Source organism: Coregonus lavaretus (genome assembly GCF_964263955.1).
Source record: "Coregonus lavaretus genome assembly, chromosome: 1".
Lineage (NCBI taxonomy): Eukaryota > Metazoa > Chordata > Actinopteri > Salmoniformes > Salmonidae > Coregonus > Coregonus lavaretus.
The window spans coordinates 91,918,868-91,943,931 of record NC_139988.1 but is presented as its reverse complement, the minus strand read 5'-3'; the positions used below and the strand labels follow the sequence as shown (position 1 = coordinate 91,943,931).

Here is a 25,064-nt window from a genome sequence, read left to right as displayed (position 1 = left end):
GACGGTACACTACACCCTACTCAATACTGTGGCCTCCTGACGGTACACTACACCCTACTCAACACTGTGGCCACCTGACGGTACACTACACCCTACTCAACACTGTGGCCTCCTGACGGTACACTACACCCTACTCAACACTGTGGCCAACTGCCACCTGACGGTACACTACACCCTACTCAACACTGTGGCCTCCTGACGGTACACTACACCCTACTCAACACTGTGGCCACCTGACGGTACACTACACCCTACTCAACACTGTGGCCACCTGACGGTACACTACACCCTACTCAACACTGTGGCCTCCTGGCGGTACACTACACCCTACTCAACACTGTGGCCTCATGACGGTACACTACACCCTACTCAACACTGTGGCCTCCTGACGGTACACTACACCCTACTCAACACTGTGGCCTCCTGACGGTACACTACACCCTACTCAACACTGTGGCCTCCTGACGGTACACTACACCCTACTCAACACTGTGGCCAACTGCCACCTGACGGTACACTACACCCTACTCAACACTGTGGCCAACTGCCTCCTGACGGTACACTACACCCTACTCAACACTGTGGCCTCCTGACGGTACACTACACCCTACTCAACACTGTGGCCTCCTGACGGTACACTACACCCTACTCAACACTGTGGCCTCCTGACGGTACACTACACCCTACTCAACACTGTGGCCAACTGCCACCTGACGGTACACTACACCCTACTCAACACTGTGGCCACCTGACGGTACACTACACCCTACTCAACACTGTGGCCACCTGCCTCCTGACGGTACACTACACCCTACTCAACACTGTGGGGTGTAAATAGAGAATCTCTCCAATGAACATGATTTCTAGACTTGGTTAATCTGTTTCCGGGAAGCAGGCCCTAAAACTTGTTCATGATGTTCATGTTGGTGTGACAGCTTGGGTGCTAATCCACTACTGTCTCATCTCCAAGGCTGTTTTCCTGCTGTGTGTGTCCAGGTGGTGCATTCTACACCCCAGAGACCATTGACACAGCTCGTCTCCACTACCGTGGCTCCTGGGCCCCTGTCCTCCACGCTGTGGCCCTCTGGCTGAGCAGCACCAGCTTCGGGGAAGAGGAGGCCCCTGCTCCCCACCCACAGGCTTCTGGGGCACCAGTCTACCTCCAGGGAAACCCTGTACCTACCCAGAGTCTGGAGGAGCTGGTTAAGGACAGGATGCATCTGATGTTGGGTGAGAGAGAGAGAGAGAGAGAGAGATAACCACTTAAAAGGAAGCGATTCCCAAACCTTCCATAACAAAGCCATCACCTACAGAGAGATGAACTTGGAGAAGAGTCCCCTAAGTAAGCTTGTCCTGGGGCTCTGTTCACAAACACAAACAGACCCCACAGAGCCCCAGGACAACAACAACAACAACAACAACACAATTAGACCCAACCAAATCATGAGAAAACAAAAAGAGAATTACTTGACACATTGGAAAGAACAAACAAAAAAACAGAGCAAACTAGAATGCTATTTGGCCCTAAACAGAGAGTACACAGTGGCAGAATACCTGACCACTGTGACTGACCCAAACTTAAGGAAAGCTTTGACTATGTACAGACTCAGTGAGCATAGCCTTGCTATTGAGAAAGGCCGCCGTAGGCAGACCTGGCTCTCAAGAGAAGACAGGCTATGTGCACACTGCCCACAAAATGAGGTGGAAACTGAGCTGCACTTCCTAACCTCCTGCCAAATGTATGACCATATTAGAGACACATATTTCCCTCAGATTACAGCGATCCACAAAGAATTCGAAAACAAACCCAATTTTGATCAACTCCCTTATCTACTGGGTGAAAAACCACAGTGTGCCATCACAGCTGCAAGATTTGTGACCTGTTGCCACAAGAAAAGGGCAACCAGTGAAGAACAAACACCATTGTAAATACAACCCATATTTATGTTTATTTATTTTCCCATTTGTACTTTAACTATTTGCACATTGTTACAACACTGTATATATACATAATATGACATTTGAAATGTCTTTATTCTTTTGAAACTTCTGAGTGTAATGTTTACTGTTAATATTTATTGTTTATTTCACTTTTGTTTACTATCTACTTCACTTGCTTTGGCAATGTTAACACACGTTTCCCATGCCAATAAAGCCCTTAAATTGAAATTGAAATTGAAATTGAGAGAGAGAGAGAGAGAGAGAGAGAGAGAGAGGACACTTAGTTACCTTCATAATAACTGACCACTCTGTCCTCCCACCCCCAGGTGTCAGTATAGAGTTCCTGTGCTTCCCCAGACCCGAGGAACCTATAGAACATGTCATGTCATGTCTACAGGCTCTCTGTACCCTGCTGGACTCGCCCTGCGCCAGGACACACATCAGTGAAGACCAGGTAAAGCTAGAGGAGAAAGAAGAAGAGAGAGGAGAAAACAACTGGTAAAGAGAAAGGTTTGAGAAGGTTCTAGCATCATAGTCTAATTGTGATGCGGAGTTTACAGGAGAGAGGAAGGAACAGCTTTGGATGAGGACGGATACAGTAGCATGAGTAATGACTAATGTATATCACGTTCCAGAGGTGATGGTCTCTCTGTCTTTATAAGTTTCCCTTTCCCCACACACACACACACACACACACACACACACACACACACACACACACACACACACACACCATCTCTATGTATCTCTCCACCACTCCTCTCATCACCCTCAGAGCCTCAGACACAGCTCATTGCCTGTCCGTCTCTCCTCATCCATAATAAGCCATGAGCATTACAGTGAGGAGAGGATTAGACTTGACCTACTGCAGGATAATGGATAGATTCACAGATCTATACAGGCAGGGGAAGAGGTCTGTGTAGGCAGGGGAAGAGGTCTGTACAGGCAGGGGAAGAGGTCTGTGCAGGCAGGGGAAGAGGTCTGTGCAGGCAGGGGAAGAGGTCTGTGCAGGCAGGGGAAGAGGTCTGTGCAGGCAGGGGAAGAGGTCTGTGCAGGCAGGGGAAGAGGTCTGTGCAGGCAGGGGAAGAGGTCTGTGCAGGCAGGGGAAGAGGTCTGTGCAGGCAGGGGAATAGGTCTGTGCAGGCAGGGGAAGAGGTCTGTACAGGCAGGGGAAGAGGTCTGTGCAGGCAGGGGAAGAGGTCTGTGCAGGCAGGGGAAGAGGTCTGTACAGGCAGGGGAAGAGGTCTGTGCAGGCAGGGGAAGAGGTCTGTGCAGGCAGGGGAAGAGGTCTGTACAGGCAGGGGAAGAGGTCTGTACAGGCAGGGGAAGAGGTCTGTACAGGCAGGGGAAGAGGTCTGTGCAGGCAGGGGAAGAGGTCTGTGCAGGCAGGGGAAGAGGTCTGTGCAGGCAGGGGAAGAGGTCTATACAGGCAGGGGAAGAGGTCTGTGCAGGCAGGGGAAGAGGTCTGTGCAGGCAGGGGAAGAGGTCTGTACAGGCAGGGGAAGAGGTCTGTACAGGCAGGGGAAGAGGTCTGTGCAGGCAGGGGAAGAGGTATGTGCAGGCAGGGGAAGAGGTCTGTGCAGGCAGGGGAAGAGGTCTATACAGGCAGGGGAAGAGGTCTGTGCAGGCAGGGGAAGAGGTCTGTGCAGGCAGGGGAAGAGGTCTGTGCAGGCAGGGGAAGAGGTCTGTGCAGGCAGGGGAAGAGGTCTGTACATGCAGGGGAAGAGGTCTGTACATGCAGGGGAAGAGGTCTGTACATGCAGGGGAAGAGGTCTGTGCAGGCAGGGGAAGAGGTCTGTGCAGGCAGGGGAAGAGGTCTGTGCAGGCAGGGGAAGAGGTCTGTGCAGGCAGGGGAAGAGGTCTGTGCAGGCAGGGGAAGAGGTCTGTACAGGCAGGGGAAGAGGTCTATACAGGCAGGGGAAGAGGTCTGTGCAGGCAGGGGAAGAGGTCTGTACAGGCAGGGGAAGAGGTCTGTACAGGCAGGGGAAGAGGTCTGTGCAGGCAGGGGAAGAGGTCTGTGCAGGCAGGGGAAGAGGTATGTGCAGGCAGGGGAAGAGGTATGTGCAGGCAGGGGAAGAGGTCTATGCAGGCAGGGGAAGAGGTCTATACAGGCAGGGGAAGAGGTCTGTGCAGGCAGGGGAAGAGGTCTGTGCAGGCAGGGGAAGAGGTCTGTGCAGGCAGGGGAAGAGGTATATACAGGTAGGCCAGAAAGATTCCAGATGGTTCTGTCTGTGTCTCTTACACAGGGCTGAGGAGTTAGTGACATCACTGAGCTGTAGCGTAGCAGACATTCTGGGTGTGTTTCTCTCCTCGTTGTAGCTCTTGGGTGTAGAGCTGACAGGCTGGATGTTTTTAAAGATGTCATGGCTAACCAGGTTTCTCTCCACGTTGTAGCTCTTGGGTGTAGAGCTGACAGGCTGGATGTTTTTAAAGATGTCATGGCTAACCAGGTTTCTCTCCACGTTGTAGCTCTTGGGTGCAGAGCTGACAGGCTGGGTATTTTTAAAGATGTCATGGCTAACCAGGTTTCTCTCCACGTTGTAGCTCTTGGGTGTAGAGCTGACAGGCTGGATGTTTTTAAAGATGTCATGGCTAACCAGGTTTCTCTCCACGTTGTAGCTCTTGGGTGTAGAGCTGCTCAACGTGCTCCACAGACTGCTCCTGACCAGAGACCCTCCGGCCGTTCAGCTCCAAGTTACGGCTGTGGTGCAGGAGACTGTCCGAGCTGCACAGGACCACCTCACACAGCAGAGGGACGCCCAGGGTTAGTACCGACACGGGTCACTGTGTTACCCTGATGGACAGGCTGGTCCCAGATACCTTGGTGCTTGCCTTGCCAATTCATATGGTCATCATTAACCATATGCTGATACAGACAAGCAGATCTGGGACCAGCCTATCCAGCCTATGAGTCTACTGTTAGGATATACCACATAAACCTTTAAATTAATTTACATTTACATTTTAGTCATTTAGCAGACGCTCTTATCCAGAGCGACTTGCAGTTAGTGAGTGCATACATTTTTCATACTGGTTTGCCTGTGTTAGTCGTATGTACAGGATACATATGGTATACACCTTCCAATGAAATGCTTACTAGCGGGTTCCTTCTGGACAATGCAAGAACAATGAGAAATAACAAAAGATAAGAATACGAACATAAAGTTAAATAGCTCAGTAGAAAAATAATAAACATTTTGAGCTCCCAACTAGTTACTGCCATATGCATAGAGATCCATGACTTATCCATCAGCTCTTTGAGCTCCCAACTAGTTACTGCCATATGCATAGAGATCCATGACTTATCCATCAGCTCTTTGAGCTCCCAACTAGTTACTGCCATATGCATAGAGATCCATGACTTATCCATCAGCTCTTTGAGCTCCCAACTAGTTACTGCCATATGCATAGAGATCCATGACTTATCCATCAGCTCTTTGAGCTCCCAACTAGTTACTGCCATATGCATAGAGATCCATGACTTATCCATCATCTCTTTGAGCTCCCAACTAGTTACTGCCATATGCATAGAGATCCATGACTTATCCATCAGCTCTTTGAGCTCCCAACTAGTTACTGCCATATGCATAGAGATCCATGACTTATCCATCATCTCTTTGAGCTCCAACTAGTTACTGCCATATGCATAGAGATCCATGACTTATCCATCATCTCTTTGAGCTCCAACTAGTTACTGCCATATGCATAGAGATCCATGACTTATCCATCAGCTCTTTGAGCTCCAACTAGTGACTGCCATATGCATAGAGACCAATGACTTATCCATCATCTCTTTGAGCTCCAACTAGTTACTGCCATATGCATAGAGATCCATGACTTATCCATCATCTCTTTGAGCTCCAACTAGTTACTGCCATATGCATAGAGATCCATGACTTATCCATCATCTCTTTGAGCTCCAACTAGTTACTGCCATATGCATAGAGATCCATGACTTATCCATCATCTCTTTGAGCTCCAACTAGTTACTGCCATATGCATAGAGATCCATGACTTATCCATCATCTCTTTGAGCTCCAACTAGTTACTGCCATATGCATAGAGATCCATGACTTATCCATCATCTCGTTGAGCTCCCAACTAGTTACTGCCATATGCATAGAGATCCATGACTTATCCATCATCTCTTTGAGCTCCAACTAGTTACTGCCATATGCATAGAGATCCATGACTTATCCATCATCTCTTTGAGCTCCAACTAGTTACTGCCATATGCATAGAGATCCATGACTTATCCATCATCTCTTTGAGCTCCCAACTAGTTACTGCCATATGCATAGAGATCCATGACTTATCCATCATCTCTTTGAGCTCCAACTAGTTACTGCCATATGCATAGAGATCCATGACTTATCCATCATCTCTTTGAGCTCCAACTAGTTACTGCCATATGCATAGAGATCCATGACTTATCCATCAGCTCTTTGAGCTCCAACTAGTTACTGCCATATGCATAGAGATCCATGACTTATCCATCATCTCTTTGAGCTCCCAACTAGTTACTGCCATATGCATAGAGATCCATGACTTATCCATCAGCTCTTTGAGCTCCCAACTAGTTACTACCATATGCATAGAGATCCATGACTTATCCATCAGCTCTTTGAGCTCCCAACTAGTTACTGCCATATGCATAGAGATCCATGACTTATCCATCATCTCTTTGAGCTCCCAACTAGTTACTGCCATATGCATAGAGATCCATGACTTATCCATCATCTCTTTGAGCTCCCAACTAGTTACTGCCATATGCATAGAGATCCATGACTTATCCATCATCTCTTTGAGCTCCCAACTAGTTACTGCCATATGCATAGAGATCCATGACTTATCCATCATCTCTTTGAGCTCCCAACTAGTTACTGCCATATGCATAGAGATCCATGACTTATCCATCACCTCTTTGAGCTCCAACTAGTTACTGCCATATGCATAGAGATCCATGACTTATCCATCAGCTCTTTGAGCTCCCAACTAGTTACTGCCATATGCATAGAGATCCATGACTTATCCATCAGCTCTTTGAGCTCCCAACTAGTTACTGCCATATGCATAGAGATCCATGACTTATCCATCATCTCTTTGAGCTCCCAACTAGTTACTGCCATATGCATAGAGATCCATGACTTATCCATCATCTCTTTGAGCTCCAACTAGTTACTGCCATATGCATAGAGATCCATGACTTATCCATCATCTCTTTGAGCTCCCAACTAGTTACTGCCATATGCATAGAGATCCATGACTTATCCATCAGCTCTTTGAGCTCCAACTAGTTACTGCCATATGCATAGAGATCCATGACTTATCCATCAGCTCTTTGAGCTCCCAACTAGTTACTGCCATATGCATAGAGATCCATGACTTATCCATCAGCTCTTTGAGCTCCCAACTAGTTACTGCCATATGCATAGAGATCCATGACTTATCCATCAGCTCCATCAAAGGGAGTGAATGAGGGTGGAAGGGAGAAAGCAACTTTCTGGAATGAAATGCAGCCAACTCAGCTAGGAGTAAGACTGAGCCAGACAGTAGTAGTAGTAGTAGTAGTAGCAGTAGCAGTAGCAGTAGCAGCAATAGCAGTAGCAGTAGCAGTAGCAGCAGCAGCAGCAGCAGCAGTAGTAGTAGTAGTAGTAGTAGTAGTAGTAGTAGTAGTAGCAGTAGCAGTAGTAGTAGTAGCAGTAGCAGTAGCAGTAGCAGCAATAGCAGTAGTAGTAGTAGTAGTAGTAGTAGTAGTAGTAGTAGTAGTAGTAGTAGTAGTAGCAGTAGCAGTAGCAGTAGCAGCAATAGCAGTAGCAGCAGTAGCAGTAGTAGTAGTAGTAGTAGCAGTAGCAGTACCCACCAATACTATTTATTTATACTATTTAATTTAAAATCTATTTGACCTAAATGGGCTCATTACTACTGATTTTAAAGTCAAGTACAGGCTCAGAATGTTCTCACCCCCTGTTGATCTACTCTACTTATCTCCATCCAGGTAAGGAGGATGGAGGGGAGAAGGACAGTCTGTGTCTCCAGGGAGAGGGAGGTGAGACTGGGGAGCTGCTCCCGGGGAAGTCCCTGGTCTTCGCTGCCATGGAGCTCCTGGTGTTCATCCTGGTTCGCCACCTGCCCCAACTCAACACCAGGTAATATATTCATGTCTTTTTATTCATTTATGTTTTTGCTTCTTAGTTCTATTGTAACTTATCAGTGGTGTTCTATTGTAATTCCCTGGTTATCCATAGTTCCCTGGTTATCCATAGTTCCTTGGTTATCCATAGTTCCTTGGTTATCCATAGTTCCCTGGTTATCCATAGTTCCCTGGTTATTCATAGTTCCCTGGTTATCCATAGTTCCCTGGTTATTCATAGTTCCCTGGTTATCCATAGTTCCATAGTTCCCTGGTTATCCATAGTTCCCTGGTTATCCATAGTTCCCTGGTTATCCATAGTTCCTTGGTTATCCATAGTTCCATAGTTCCTTGGTTATCCATAGTTCCCTGGTTATCCATAGTTCCCTGGTTATCCATAGTTCCCTGGTTATCCATAGTTCCCTGGTTATCCATAGTTCCATAGTTCCCTGGTTATCCATAGTTCCCTGGTTATCCATAGTTCCCTGGTTATCCATAGTTCCTTGGTTATCCATAGTTCCATAGTTCCTTGGTTATCCATAGTTCCCTGGTTATCCATAGTTCCCTGGTTATCCATAGTTCCCTGGTTATCCATAGCTCCTTGGTTATCCATAGTTCCATAGTTCCTTGGTTATCCATAGTTCCCTGGTTATCCATAGTTCCCTGGTTATCCATAGTTCCCTGGTTATCCATAGTTCCCTGGTTATCCTGCTTATTCCCTCCTGATTCTGGGACTCTTCTAACCAGGACTTCTGCAAAACCTGGGAATTGTGGGAATTTTTTACAGAATTTTGCAACCCTAATTGTAAAACATATTTGGGTCATTGAAAAGCCCAAACTCATGTATTATTATTATTCCCAGGGTGAACGAGTCCCCCAGCCATCTGCCCCTCCGGCCCCAGCCTCGTCTGCCTGAGGAGAGCACCCGGCTGGTGGCTCACACTGTCACTATACTGGCTGAGCTGTCATCGCTGTGCTCCCCCGCAGGTAACACACACACTCATCATGTCTCCTCCATTCATCTCCCCACAACAGTCTCTCTGCCTTAGACTCAGTCTGGCTCAATAGCCTCTCTCCCCTTGGATCCATCTCACCCTGGGACTGTGGTTGTTATGTCTGAGACTGAAGCTTTCTGAAGATCTGATTATATCCTTGAAATCAACTGAGTCACACTGGGTGTGAAACAATAGAAAAACAGAGATGATTCAGTTAGGATTTCGGGGCTACTGAGAGATTAGGATTTCGGGGCTACTGAGAGATTAGGATTTCGGGGCTACTGAGAGATTAGGATTTCGGGGCTACTGAGAGATTAGGATTTCGGGGCTACTGAGAGATTAGGATTTCGGGGCTACTGAGAGATTAGGGACAGGGATAAATATGATACTTATAGAAGGGGGTGTTTGCCTTGTTGACATATTAAAGGTGCAATCTGCAATGGTTACTGCTGTCCAATTGTCATTTCAATTGATATACCCATTGATTGAACTGTTGCACATGGCAGTTTTAAAAGGGGTATTGGTGTGAGATGGAGTGAAGGATTATTGAAGGATACAAGTCTAACTCTCTCTGTCATTCCTCATTACTGAAGGATACAAGTCTAACTCTCTCTCTGTCATTCCTCATTACTGAAGGATACAAGTCTAACTCTCTCTCTGTCATTCCTCATTACTGACGGATACAAGTCTAACTCTCTGTCTGTCTCCCCCCCCCCCCAGGCAGCATGACCATCCTCCCCACTGTACTCTTCCTGATAACAGGGGTCCTGAAGGAGACGGCTATGAAGACACCTGATAACTCCATACCCCTGCCTGTCTCAGGTACACACACACACACACACACACACACACACACACACACACACACACACACACACACGGCAGCTATGAAGGCACCTGATAACTCCATACCCCTGCCTGTCTCAGGTACACACACACACACACACACACACACACACACACACACACACACACACACAGAGACACGGCAGCTATGAAGACACCTGATAACTCCATACCCCTGCCTGTCTCAGGTACACACACACACACACACACACACACACAGACACGGCAGCTATGAAGACACCTGATAACTCCATACCCCTGCCTGTCTCAGGTACACACACACACACACACACACACACAGACACGGCAGCTATGAAGACACCTGATAACTCCATACCCCTGCCTGTCTCAGGTACACACACACACACACACACACACACACACACACACACACACACAGACACACACACACACACACACACACACACACACACACACACACACACACACACACACACACACACACACACACACACACACACACACACAGACACACACACACACACACACACACACACACACACACACAGACACGGCAGCTGTGAAGGCACCTGATAACTCCATACCCCTGCCTGTCTCAGCTGCTCTACAGGGTATAAAGACCATCATCACCTCCCCTCTGTCCCGGGCTGAGAAGACCCCCACTCAGTGGACAGGACTGATCCGGAGTAGTCTGGCTTCTGTTCTAGAATACTCTCAACCAGGTAACATGCACACTGTTCTAGTAGGATTCCTGGTAGCCGGGTGTTTCCTGGTAGCCGGGTGTTTCCTGGTAGCCGGGTGTTTCCTGGTAGCCGGGTGTTTCCTGGTAGCCGGGTGTTTCCTGGTAGCCGGGTGTTTCCTGGTAGCCGGGTGTTTCCTGGTAGCCGGGTGTTTCCTGGTAGCCGGGTGTTTTCTGGTAGCCGGGTGTTTCCTGGTAGCCGGGTGTTTCCTGGTAGCCGGGTGTTTCCTGGTAGCTGGGTGTTTCCTGGTAGCTGGGTGTTTCCTGGTAGCCGGGTGTTTCCCCATTATGTGTCAGGGCGCCGTGTAGATGGCTGTCCGGGCCTAGCCGTGGCCTGCAGATGTTGTTGAAGCACTTGTAAATGACCTGTAATGAGTGTGTAGATGTTGTTGTAATTTACCTGTAGTGAGTGTGTAGATGTTGTTGTAATTTACCTGTAGTGAGTGTGTAGATGTTGTAATTGACCTGTAGTGAGTGTGTAGATGTTGTTGTAATTGACCTGTAGTGAGTGTGTAGATGTTGTTGTAATTGACCTGTAGTGAGTGTGTAGATGTTGTTGTAATTGACCTGTAGTGAGTGTGTAGATGTTGTTGTAATTGACCTGTAGTGAGTGTGTAGATGTTGTTGTAATTGACCTGTAATGAGTGTGTAGATGTTGTTGTAATTGACCTGTAGTGAGTGTGTAGATGTTGTTGTAATTGACCTGTAGTGAGTGTGTAGATGTTGTTGTAATTGACCTGTAGTGAGTGTGTAGATGTTGTTGTAATTGACCTGTAGTGAGTGTGTAGATGTTGTTGTAATTGACCTGTAGTGAGTGTGTAGATGTTGTTGTAATTGACCTGTAGTGAGTGTGTAGATGTTGTTGTAATTGACCTGTAGTGAGTGTGTAGATGTTGTAGTGAGTGTGTAGATGTTGTTGTAATTGACCTGTAGTGAGTGTGTAGATGTTGTTGTAATTGACCTGTAGTGAGTGTGTAGATGTTGTTGTAATTGACCTGTAATGAGTGTGTAGATGTTGTTGTAATTGAGTAATGAGTGTGTAGATGTTGTTGTAATTGACCTGTAGTGAGTGTGTAGATGTTGTTGTAATTGACCTGTAATGAGTGTGTAGATGTTGTTGTAATTGACCTGTAATGAGTGTGTAGATGTTGTTGTAATTGACCTGTAGTGAGTGTGTAGATGTTGTTGTAATTGACCTGTAGTGAGTGTGTAGATGTTGTTGTAATTGACCTGTAGTGAGTGTGTAGATGTTGTTGTAATTGACCTGTAGTGAGTGTGTAGATGTTGTTGTAATTGACCTGTAGTGAGTGTGTAGATGTTGTTGTAATTGACCTGTAGTGAGTGTGTAGATGTTGTTGTAATTGACCTGTAGTGAGTGTGTAGATGTTGTTGTAATTGACCTGTAGTGAGTGTGTAGATGTTGTTGTAATTGACCTGTAGTGAGTGTGTAGATGTTGTTGTAATTGACCTGTAGTGAGTGTGTAGATGTTGTTGTAATTGACCTGTAGTGAGTGTGTAGATGTTGTTGTAATTGACCTGTAGTGAGTGTGTAGATGTTGTTGTAATTGACCTGTAATGAGTGTGTAGATGTTGTTGTAATTGAGTAATGAGTGTGTAGATGTTGTTGTAATTGACCTGTAGTGAGTGTGTAGATGTTGTAATGAATGTGTTTCTATCTCTACTGTACCAATGTGTGTTCCTCAGATGAGTCTCGTCCCGACATGGATGAGGTCAGTATGCTGACAGCCATGACCCTCTTCCTGCTGTCCGCCAGTTCAGAGGTCATGGGAGTCACTGTGCTGCAACGAGGCTGTATGGACCGCTATAGGAACGCCCTCAACTCCCCTGACCCCTGGGTAGGACACGCCCACACCGCTTCAACTCCCCTGACCCCTGACCCCTGGGGACTTTAATGTCTATTGTCTGAGGACACAGACTTGTCTTTTTGCTTTACCCCCCTCCCCAGTCTCAATGTTTCCCTGTATGTTTGCATGTGTGTAATCTGGTTCTCCCTCCCAGGTCCAGGCGCGGTGTTACCAACTCCTCCTCTCAGTGTTCCAGCACCCCAACCGAGCGTTATCCACCCCCTACATCCACGTCCTGGCACCGATCATGGTGGAGAAGCTGAAGGGGGTGGAGCGGAGCCGGCCAGGCACTGGCACGGAGCTGCAGGCCGTACAGGAGGGCATCAGGGTCCTGGAGAACCTAGTGGGCATGGGAGAGGAACAGAACCGTATGTACTGTCGGTAGCAATGCTGCACACACAGGGTCAACACGCTGACACACAGGGTTAACACGCTGTCACACTGGGTTAACACGCTGTCACACTGGGTTAACACGCTGTCACACAGGGTTAACACACTGACACACAGGGTTAACACACTGACACACAGGGTTAACACGCTGTCACACAGGGTTAACACGCTGTCACACTGGGTTAACACGCTGTCACACTGGGTTAACACGCTGTCACACTGGGTTAACACGCTGTCACACAGGGTTAACACACTGACACACAGGGTTAACACACTGACACACAGGGTTAACACGCTGTCACACAGGGTTAACACACTGACACACAGGGTTAACACACTGACACACAGGGTTAACACACTGACACACAGGGTTAACACACTGACACACAGGGTTAACACACTGACACACAGGGTTAACACGCTGTCACACAGGGTTAACACGCTGTCACACAGGGTTAACACACTGACACACAGGGTTAACACGCTGTCACACAGGGTTAACACACTGACACACAGGGTTAACACGCTGTCACACAGGGTTAACACGCTGTCACACAGGGTTAACACACTGACACACAGGGTTAACACGCTGTCACACAGGGTTAACACACTGACACACAGGGTTAACACGCTGTCACACAGGGTTAACACGCTGTCACACAGGGTTAACACGCTGTCACACAGGGTTAACACACTGACACACAGGGTTAACACACTGACACACAGGGTTAACACGCTGTCACACAGGGTTAACACACTGACACACAGGGTTAACACACTGACACACAGGGTTAACACACTGACACACAGGGTTAACACACTGACACACAGGGTTAACACACTGACACACAGGGTTAACACACTGACACACAGGGTTAACACGCTGTCACACAGGGTTAACACGCTGTCACACTGGGTTAACACGCTGTCACACAGGGTTAACACACTGACACACAGGGTTAACACACTGACACACAGGGTTAACACGCTGTCACACAGGGTTAACACGCTGACACACAGGGTTAACACGCTGTCACACAGGGTTAACACGCTGTCACACAGGGTTAACACGCTGTCACACAGGGTTAACACGCTGACACACAGGGTTAACACGCTGTCACACAGGGTTAACACGCTGACACACAGGGTTAACACGCTGTCACACAGGGTTAACACGCTGACACACAGGGTTAACACGCTGTCACACAGGGTTAACACACTGTCACACAGGGTTAACACGCTGTCACACAGGGTTAACACGCTGACACACAGGGTTAACACGCTGTCACACAGGGTTAACACGCTGTCACACTGGGTTAACACGCTGTCACACAGGGTTAACACACTGACACACAGGGTTAACACACTGACACACAGGGTTAACACGCTGTCACACAGGGTTAACACGCTGACACACAGGGTTAACACGCTGTCACACAGGGTTAACACGCTGTCACACAGGGTTAACACACTGTCACACAGGGTTAACACGCTGTCACACAGGGTTAACACGCTGACACACAGGGTTAACACGCTGACACACAGGGTTAACACGCTGACACACAGGGTTAACACACTCACAGAGCTGCAGGCCGTACAGGAGGGCATCAGGGTTCTGGAGAACCTAGTGGGCATCGGAGAGGAACAGAACACCATGGCCTGAATATGGGGCACAAGCCTCTTGATCCCATTTTGACCTCAGATAAACAAAATCTAAACAAAATCTAGTTTGGTTCCTAATTCAATCCCTTCAATATTTTACTACTAAAAATGTCCATCCTGACAGATCATTCAAAGGGTGACATGTGTTTCTCTGCATCGGGACAGCTATTTGGAAATGCATGATTTCAGATGTTATCGTTTTTTTTATTCCTCAATAAAGATCATGCAGGGGACATCTAAGAGTTTGTAAAATATGACTTTCAGGATATTTCAATTCATGGTTCCGTAGAGAGAACCTCAGAGTTGAATCGTGAGAACTATCCCTTACATTTAAATGGCTTCTGTTCTCTCATCCAGAGCCACTTACCACATCATTGAGTTGTTTTTCTTGTTTTCTGTGTCCTATTTGAGCTTGTTAGAGGTACACGTGTCCCTGTAAACAGCTCCACTGATCTGTAAAAACCTTCCTGTAACTACTGCCTCTTGTCATGTGTTGCCTTGTATATCTGGGCTGGGAGCGTTCGCCTGGACTTCTGCTCTGTGGCTTTTAGACTCGTGTCGTGGCAGTGTAGCCTAACTGGGAGAGCTCAAGCCCTTCATTCACCTCTATACCCTAGCTCAGACTAAGCCCTTCATTCACCTCTATACCGTAGCTCAGACCAAGCCCTTCATTCACCTCTATACCGTAGCTCAGACTAAGCCCTTCATTCACCTCTATACCCTAGCTCAGACTAAGCCCTTCATTCACCTCTATACCCTAGCTCAGACTAAGCCCTTCATTCACCTCTATACCGTAGCTCAGACTAAGCCCTTCATTCACCTCTATACCCTAGCTCAGACTAAGCTTTATGGATCAGAATATTTTATGTCCTCTCGCTCTGAGATACTGATTCGTTTTTTTTTTTCATAGAGCAAATGTTAACTAACAAGATGCAATGTTCATCTAGTTAATCAATGTTTGTTGATGTTCCATCTAGTTAATCAATGTTTGTTGATGTTCCATCTAGTTAATCAATGTTTGTTGTCTCCCTCCATTTCGTCTCTCCATCTCTCCCTTGCATCTCTCCTTCTCTCCCTCTTTCTCTCACGCTCTCCCTCTTTCTCTCCCTCTCTCCCTCTTTCTCTCCCTCTCTCCCTCTTTCTCTCCCTCTCTCCCTCTTTCTCTCACGCTCTCCCTCCTTTCTCTCCCTCTCTTTCTCTCACGCTCTCCCTCTTTCTCTCACGCTCTCCCTCTTTCTCTCACGCTCTCCCTCTTTCTTTCACGCTCTCCCTCCTTTCTCTCCCTCTCTCCCTCTTTCTCTCACGCTCTCCCTCTTTCTCTCACGCTCTCCCTCTTTCTCTCACGCTCTCCCTCTTTCTCTCACGCTCTCCCTCTTTCTCTCACGCTCTCCCTCTTTCTCTCTCGCTCTTTCTCTCACGCTCTCCCTCTATCTCTCACGCTCTCCCTCTTTCTCTCACGCTCTCCCTCTTTCTCTCACGCTCTCCCTCTTTCTCTCACGCTCTCCCTCTTTCTCTCACGCTCTCCCTCTTTCTCTCTCGCTCTTTCTCTCCTTCTCTCCCTCTTTCTCTCACGCTCTCCCTCTTTCTCTCCCTCTCTCCCTCTTTCTCTCCCTCTCTCCCTCTTTCTCTCCCTCTCTCCCTCTTTCTCTCACGCTCTCCCTCCTTTCTCTCCCTCTCTTTCTCTCACGCTCTCCCTCTTTCTCTCACGCTCTCCCTCTTTCTCTCACGCTCTCCCTCTTTCTTTCACGCTCTCCCTCCTTTCTCTCCCTCTCTCCCTCTTTCTCTCACGCTCTCCCTCTTTCTCTCACGCTCTCCCTCTTTCTCTCACGCTCTCCCTCTTTCTCTCACGCTCTCCCTCTTTCTCTCACGCTCTCCCTCTTTCTCTCTCGCTCTTTCTCTCACGCTCTCCCTCTATCTCTCACGCTCTCCCTCTTTCTCTCACGCTCTCCCTCTTTCTTTCACGCTCTCCCTCCTTTCTCTCCCTCTCTCCCTCTTTCTCTCACGCTCTCCCTCTTTCTCTCACGCTCTCCCTCTTTTCTCTCACGCTCTCCCTCTTTCTCTCACGCTCTCCCTCTTTCTCTCACGCTCTCCCTCTTTCTCTCACGCTCTCCCTCTTTCGCTCACGCTCTCCCTCTTTCTCTCACGCTCTCCCTCTTTCTCTCACGCTCTCCCTCTTTCTCTCACGCTCTCCCTCTTTCTCTCTCGCTCTTTCTCTCACGCTCTCCCTCTTTCTCTCACGCTCTCCCTCTTTCTCTCACGCTCTCCCTCTTTTCTCTCACGCTCTCCCTCTTTTCTCTCACGCTCTCCCTCTTTCTCTCACGCTCTCCATCCTGTTCCCTCTTCAACAGGGGTTCAGTTGCTGGCTCTGTTAGTGCCCACCCTGGTCTCCTATCTCCTGGATGACAATGCCTTCTCCTCTGCTCCTCCGGCCTCCAAGGGCCTACATGAGTTTGCTCTCCAGAACCTGATGCGGATCGGGCCCCTCTACCCAGCTGCCTTCAAGACAGTGATTGGAGCCGCACCTGAGCTCAAGACCCGCCTTGAGTCGGCCGTCAGAGCCAATCAGGCGAGCAGCAAAGCCAAAGCAGCAGCCCTATTGGCTCAGCCAACTGTGCAGGCTGCGCCCACCATCAAACTCAAGACTAGCTTCTTCTAAATATTCCTGAAATGCACACTACTTTATCATCCTGATGTAATATTGTTGTCGCCTGATATGTCAGTTGTGTCTCTAAGATGTTCTTTATTTAACGTGGTTCTCGGTGGATGAGATTTTTCTACTTAGTTTTCTTGAAGTCAAGGAAACTAGTATGTGAACAATATCATTAAAGGGTCTTTTAATGTCCACTTTCCAAACCCTTTAGAGAGAGCACTGCTTTTGATGTCATTTCAATGTATAATTATTATTTTAGAGCTGGATACAGTGCGCCCCAAATGGCACCCTATTCCCTATATAGTGCACTACTTTTGACCAAAGTAGTGCACTATATAGGGAATAGGGTGCCATTTGGGACGATCACATTGAATATGTAAAGGGACCTACTTCAAAATAGCTGAGTATAGTTTTTTTCTTTATTTGCTTCCTTATTGGCCTGACATCATTCCTTGCGGACTCCTGTACTAGTGAGTCTTCATTACAATGTTTGCCGCATCAACATGAACATGGCTGTATCCACTGTGATCACTTTGTCCGACAGGATTCAATCATGCGTGTGTTTATAATGTCATTTGTTTATTGCATGTGGAAACCTTTTGAAGGGTCTACCTTAAGTAAATGTCTTATTTTGCTGTTGTTTTGAGATGATCCCCTGCTTTCAGGTAGTCTTTAGACTTCACCCAAGGCACCCGTTTTTAATAATGCATTTAAGTGTTTCGCATCTGCTGTTCATAAAGTATGTTGCTTGCTGTTCCTGTGTATTAAATAGACCTCTCACAGGCCTGTCCTTTACAACATATTAAAAAGACTTCTCACTGGCCAATCCTTTACAACATTCTCTGTTTGAGAGAGACAGAGTTCTACTGAGGAACCTTACCACTGATATGTGATGATCCATGCTAACACAGCATGGGATGCATGATTACGTGACTTCTGAATGAAAAATCAATGGGAAAGATCGTTTGGAGGATAAAGTAATGATTTTATCAAAAATATTTTGATTGCCTGTATATAATTGGGGTTATTATTTAAAGGTAAAGATTAAGATAAATTAAAAAGGACCTGAAAAACCAATCAATCAGTTTGAACATTACGAGTGGGGAAATAATGTCAACAAGACAATGTTGCGCTAACATGGTATATCAACTCATGAGTCACTCACGACCCACCCTTAATAAAGTTTTTTTTTTCACCTATTCTACTGTTTTTCTGGTCACTTTTTTCACTTCTGTTTTTGCTTCAAATGCTCCAAATGTTACGAAGTTAAGAATGTGTTTTTCCTTGTACACCTGCACACGGAAGTTGAATTGTGCATGATATCCAACTAATTTACAATGACAGCTCAAAGCTCCTGGACCGGACCGGAGACTGTCGTGGTGACCATTTACCCAGCTATTGGATAATGCCTGTAGTTTTTGGAAAAGGTATCATGTCAATAAAACTTCTTTGAGATTATTCATTGTGGATTACATTTTAATATGACTGACAATTATATTGCTGTACCATGTAGGCTACTGATAATAGTGTATCATATAGTTCTGTGTTATAGAGAAGATGTGTTTTTGAAAGGTTGTCAATGAGGGGATTAGATTAATGCCCTGGGGAATGGGGTAACGTTGATTGCATTTGTTTTGAAACCAGGCGTGAGCTGGGTGCCCGGGCCAAGCCGATGGCAAAGTCGGCTGAAAACTAAAGTGATATATGTCAAGTATGTGGAGTAATGAGTTAGGATTCAATGTTTCCACATGCAAAAGTGCTTGCTCTTTATAAAAATGCATAATTTTACCTGCCTTCAAGGAAAACTACTTTTTATAGAAAATACATGTTTTATGTTTCTGAACTATTCATCAGGCTTTTTTGCTGACATTATGGCCCACCCGGTGATGCTCGATTTGAGCAAGTAGCTCTTCCCTCACCGCTTTCTCCCGGTGACGTGACGGGCCATAACAGGGTTTAGCCGGTTCAGTCTAATCGAACTCCCTCAATGGCTTTGAATACAGGGCCGTTGTTCCCTTGAAGAAGGCATCCAAACTTCCCCAGGCGAGGGCCGCTGCTCTGTGTATGACCCTGTGCTGCGCCCATCCTGTGGTGTGGGTTAGAAATGAAAGATTTATTTGATATTTTTACAATATTATGTATATTATTGATAGGAGTTCGGTTTGTGTGTGGGTTTTTTTTTCGGACTACCTCCACATCCTTACATGGTGTGGGCGTGATCATGTTCTCTAGCTGTCAGAAAGTGAGCGCCCAGTTCCACAGAGCCCAGTAGCACTGTCGGTATACCGGGGCTTATTTCTGCTCTTCAATTCAGATTACTTACGGTAGCCAGCTACATCTAGACCTCACGAAGGAGCAAGGACACGAAAGAGGAGCTATCCCTCCCTCCCTCCGTTCGTGACCTGAACCGAGCCCGGCCATGGACGAACAGGCAGGGCCCGGCGTTTTCTTCAACAACAACTCGATTTTAGCGGGCGGTGGGAAGGTACTGCTGCCGGAGGGGGACGCAGGGGAGGCGGCGAGGGCTCCTTACAGTATCCCGGGGATCTTACACTTCCTGCAACACGAATGGGCCCGCTTCGAGTTGGAGAGGGCACAATGGGAGGTGGAGCGCGTCGAATTGCAGGTGAATAACTTTATATTTAAATCAACTTTCAGAGGATGTTTTGTGCTGGTAGCGGATTTGTAACACTAGCCGTGGTTTTGCACCAATGTGATTGTGGTTAGTATTAGTTACCTTGCAAGTAGTTAGCTAGCTCGCACCGCTCCCTGGTTGGTTAGTAAATGCTAGCTAGCTAACCGCCAGGTTAGCCACTCTTTCTTGTCAAGCTACTAACGCTAGCAAGCTAACTGAGTCGTGAAAACAAGACGCTAACTAGCCTAGCTCCATGTAGTTAGCTTGTTCTGGACGAGGTTTATTTTACACGTTAGCTAACTAGTCGTTTTTCAAACGAGTTAGTTAACTAAAATGTTAACTAACCGATTTTGACCCTAGTAACTAGCTAATGACTAAACTAGCTGAAATTCCCCAAAAGGGTGGCTAACCAGTTAGCTAATGTTATAGCTAGTAAAAAATTAACTAACTGGTTGGCTAGTCAATCTGCTCTCTGCTACTTTTTAGGAAAATGCAATAATTTAAACAGCTGAATCGTATTGTGTCCAACTACATCCTGTGAAAGTATAGGACTACATTAGAAGTTGGTGATGCCCCCACCACAGTACTGTGCATTGTCCATCTGAAGACGGTTGAAGGATAGAACAATGTGTAGGGGACCCAAACGTTTCCTGCATGGCTTTTCCTCCTCCTTGACATTTTGAGCTCAGCTGGCCCGGTGTTGTTCAAGGAAAGCTCAGCTGGCCCGGTGCTGTTCAAGGAAAGTTCCGCTGGCCCGGTGTTGTTCAAGGAAAGCTCAGCTGGCCCGGTGCTGTTCAAGGGAAGCTCAGCTGGCCCGGTGCTGTTCAAGGAAAGCTCAGCTGGCCCGGTGCTGTTCAAGGGAAGCTCAGCTGGCCCGGTGCTGTTCAAGGAAAGCTCAGCTGGCCCGGTGCTGTTCAAGGAAAGCTCAGCTGGCCCGGTGCTGTTCAAGGAAAGCTCAGCTGGCCCAGTGCTGTTCAAGGAATGCTCAACTGGCACTTTCTTGTGCACCATGGACCGGGGATATTGCGAGTGGTGACACTAGTACGGGCTACTATAGCCCAATAATATACTGTCAGCCATCGGTGATAACAAAACTATAGTTTTAACCACATTGAGGCTATACAGTGTTTGTTTACATTTTTTACACACATGGATTAAAGTTTATATTTTGGGTTCTGATGGGGTGCGACAGGCATTTTATAAATAATGTTCTTCAAGAATCCGTGGGTATATGTCAGTAATTTATGTAGCAACTGCAGACTGCCCCTTTAAGGTATAAGGACCTTATGTTATTTTCAGAGGTAGACTGGCTCTGGCAGCCAAATAGTCAATCTAAACGTGAATCGACTCTCAATTGCGAAACGGTTCTAGAAACATAAATCCCTTTTACTTTCAAATCACGTCAAAATAATTTCACAAAGGCAAAATAGTAATACACTTACTTTACACTGTTTTAACCGGCTTTATCACAGTTGCGGCCGACAGTATTTTTCAGTACAACACATTTCTGGCGGGCTTCTTCCGCTACAAACAGGTGTTCGGAGTATGGAAGATGGCTAATTAGCACAGGTGGCCGCCTTTTGTCTTCCGTAAACACCAGCTCTAACATGGGGACATGGCCGTATCTGAACCCTAACTCTATAAAGGTGTGTAGTAATTTAACCTTTATGTTTTTAGAAAATAATTTCTCGCTGATATGAAAGATATGTTCCTTAAGTTTCCAAAATCGTACCGCAAGCGATATGTGTTCACGTTCATGGGGCTCTTAACTAAAGGCCCTGTGTACAGTCGTGGTCAAAAGTTTTTTAGAATTACACAAGTATTGGTCTTCACAAAGTTTGCTGCTTCAGTGTTTTTAGATATTTTTGTCAGATGTTACTATGGTATACTGAAGTATAATTACAAGCATTCCATAAGTGTCAAATACTTTTATTGACAATTACATTAAGTTTATGCAATGAGTCAATATTTGCAGTGTTGACCCTTCTTTTTCAAGACCTCTGTAATCCGCCCTGGCATGCTGTCAATTAGCTTCTGGGCCACATCCTGACTGATGGCAGCCCATTCTTGCATAATCAATGCTTGGAGTTCATCAGAATTTGTGGGTTTTTGTTTGTCCACCCGCCTCTTGAGGATCGACCACAAGTTCTCAACGGGATTAAGGTCTGGGGAGTTTCCTGGCCATGGACCCAAAATGTAGATGTTTTGTTCCCCCGAGCCACTTAGTTATCACTTTTGCCTTATGGCAAGTTGCTCCATCATGCTGGAAAAGGCATTGGTCGTCACCAAACTATTCTTGGATGGTTGGGAGAAGTTGCTCTCGGAGGATGTGTTGGTACCGTTCTTTATTCATGGCTATGTTCTTAGGTTAAAATTGTGAGTGAGCCCACTCCCTTGGCTGAGAAGCAACCCCACACATGAATGGTCTCAGGATGCTTTACTGTTGGCATGACACAGGACTGATGGTAGCGCTCACCTTGTCTTCTCCGGACAAGGTGTTTTCCGGATGCCCCAAACAATCGGAAAGGGGATTCATCAGAGAAAATGACTTTACCCCAGTCCTCAGCAGTCCAATCCCTGTACCTTTTGCAGAATATCAGTCTGTCCCTGATGTTTTTCCTGGAGAGAAGTGGCTTCTTTGCTGCCCTTCTTGACACCAGGCCATCCTCCAAAAGTCTTCGCCTCACTGTGCGTGCAGATGCACTCACACCTGCCTGCTGCCATTCCTGAGCATGCTCTGCACTGGTGGTGCCCCGATCCCGCAGCTGAATCAACTTTAGGAGACGGTCCTGGCGCTTGCTGGACTTTCTTGGGCGCCCTGATGCCTTCTTCACAACAATTGAACATCTCCTTGAACTTCTTGATGATCCGATAAATGGTTGATTTAGGTGCAATCTTACTAGCAGCAATATCCTTGCCTGTGAAGCCCTTTTTGTGCAAAGCAATGATGACGGCAAATGTTTCCTTGCAGGTAACCATGGTTAACAGAGGAAGAACAATGATTTCAAGCACCACCCTCCTTTTAAAGCTTCCAGTCTGTTATTCTAACTCAATCAGCATGAAAGAGTGATCTCCAGCCTTGTCCTCATCAACACTCACCTGTGTTAACGAGATAATCACTGACATGATGTCAGCTGGTCCTTTTGTGACAGGGCTGAAATGCAGTGGAAAGTTTTTTTGAGATTAAGTTCATATTCATGGCAAAGAGGGACTTTACAATTAATTGCAATTCATCTGATCACTCTTCATGACATTCTGGAGTATATGCAAATTGCCATCATCAAAACTGAGGCAGCAGACTTTGTGAAAATTAGTATTTGTGTCATTCTCAACTTTTGACCACGACTGTACACAATACAGTGCATTCGGAAAGTATTCAGACCCCTTGACTTTTTCCACATTTTGTTACGGTACAGCCTTATTCTAAAATTGATAAAATTAACTTTTTTCCTCAACAATCTACACACAATACCCCATAATAACTAAGAAAAACTGGTTTTTAGAAATTTGTGCTAATTTATAAAAAATCAAGAACAGAAATACCTTATTTACATAAGTATTCAGACGCTTTGCAATGAGACTCGAAATTGAGCTCCGGTGCATCCTGTTTCCATTGATCATCCTTGAGATGTTTCTACAACTTGATTGGAGTCCTCTGTAGCTCAGCTGGTAGAGCACGGCGCTTGTAACGCCAGGGTAGTGGGTTCGATCCCCGGGACCACCCATACACAAACAATGTATGCACACATGACTGTAAGTCGCTTTGGATAAAAGCGTCTGGTAAATGGCATTATTATTATTATTATTATTATTATTATTATTATAAATTCAATTGATTGGACATGATTTGGAAAGGCACACACCTGTCTATACAAGGTCCCACAGTTGACAGTGCATGTCAGAGGAAAAACCAATCCATGAGGTCTAAGGAATTGTTCGTAGAGCTTAGAGAAAGGATTGTGTCGAGGCACAGATCTGGTGAAGGGTACCACTTTTTTGGCATTGAAGGTCCCCAAGAACACAGTGGCCTCCTTCATTCTTAAATGGAAGAAGTTTGGAACCACCAAGACTCTTCCTAGAGCTGGCCGCCTGGCCAAACTGAGCAATTCGGGGGAGAAGAGCCTTGGTCAGGGAGGTGACCAAGAACCCGATGGTCACTCTGAAAGAGCTCCAGAGGACAGCCATCTCTGATGCAATTCACCTATCAGGCCTTTATGCTAGTGGCCAGACGGAAGCCACTCCTCAGTACAAGGCACTTAACAGCCCGCTTGGAGTTTGCCAAAAGGCACCTAAAGGACTCTCAGACCAGGAGAAACAAGAGTCTCTGGTCTGATTAAACCAAAATTGAACTATTTTGCCTGAATGCCAAGCTTCACGTCTGGAGGAAACCTGGCACCATCGCTATGGTGAAGCATGGTGGTGGCAGCATCATAATTTGGGGATATTTTTCAGCGGCAGGTACTGGGAGACTAGTCAGGATTAAGGGAAAGATGAACGGAGCAAAGTACAGAGAGATCCTTGATTTAACCTCTTCACCCCGAGGTTCCCCATATCCGGGGTACTCCTCCCGCAATCTCAAACAATGATGTAGTACAGTTTTTTAAACATGTGAATACCTGAATGTTATACACTACTGGAACGAGAAGCGTCTCAACTGTGAATCTAGCTAAACTGTTGTTGCCCAAATGAAATAATATTCCCACTCCAAATAAATATATAAGCATATAGCAAAACCAGTACTGTATTTTGAAACCGTGCATGCCTGTATATTCGTAGACAGATAGGTTGAGAGAAATAAGTTATCTACACAAACGATACACCATTCGAAAGCTGCTACCTCACGGATTCCAACAGTGATAGCCGTGTTTCTCTATGACCAACATTCACTAAACTATTAATCAAAGAAAGTCAATAACCAACTTTCATTTTTTTTTTATCACAACAACAAACTGCGTCTTACCTTTATTTTATTTATTTATTTTTATTTCACCTTTATTTAACCAGGTAAGCCAGTTGAGAACAGGTTCTCATTTACAACTGCGACCTGGCCAAGATAAAGCAAAGTAGTGCAATAAAAACAACACAGAGTTACATATGGGGTAAAAAAACATAAAGTCAAAAATACAACAGAAAATATATATACAGTGTGTGCAAATGTAGCAAGTTATGGAGGTAAGGCAATAAATAGGCTATAGTGCAGAATAATTACAATAGTATTAACACTGG

General features: G+C 46.2%; 2 protein-coding genes across 3 annotated transcripts in view; both read left to right on the top strand.

Annotated features, from left to right (window-relative positions):
* Window positions 1-18,661, top strand: part of LOC311132856 (HEAT repeat-containing protein 5B-like) — a 97,202-nt gene extending 78,541 nt beyond the window's left edge. Inside the window, 10 exon segments of the mRNA XM_084166211.1 lie at window positions 997-1,230; window positions 2,268-2,395; window positions 4,561-4,705; window positions 7,940-8,090; window positions 8,937-9,061; window positions 9,790-9,891; window positions 10,497-10,619; window positions 12,341-12,492; window positions 12,656-12,869; window positions 16,902-18,661. Coding sequence (XP_084022337.1) covers window positions 997-1,230; window positions 2,268-2,395; window positions 4,561-4,705; window positions 7,940-8,090; window positions 8,937-9,061; window positions 9,790-9,891; window positions 10,497-10,619; window positions 12,341-12,492; window positions 12,656-12,869; window positions 16,902-17,209 — 1,682 coding nt within the window. The 3' untranslated portion in view covers window positions 17,210-18,661.
* Window positions 18,662-19,476: 815 nt separating this feature from the next.
* The window catches only part of LOC311136557 (striatin-like), a 108,770-nt gene continuing 103,182 nt past the window's right edge, over window positions 19,477-25,064 (top strand). For both annotated transcript variants that reach the window (XM_084170739.1, XM_084170738.1), the window contains exon 1: window positions 19,477-19,829. In XM_084170739.1, coding sequence (XP_084026865.1) covers window positions 19,623-19,829 — 207 coding nt within the window. In that variant the 5' untranslated portion in view covers window positions 19,477-19,622. The remainder of the gene's footprint in view (window positions 19,830-25,064) is intronic.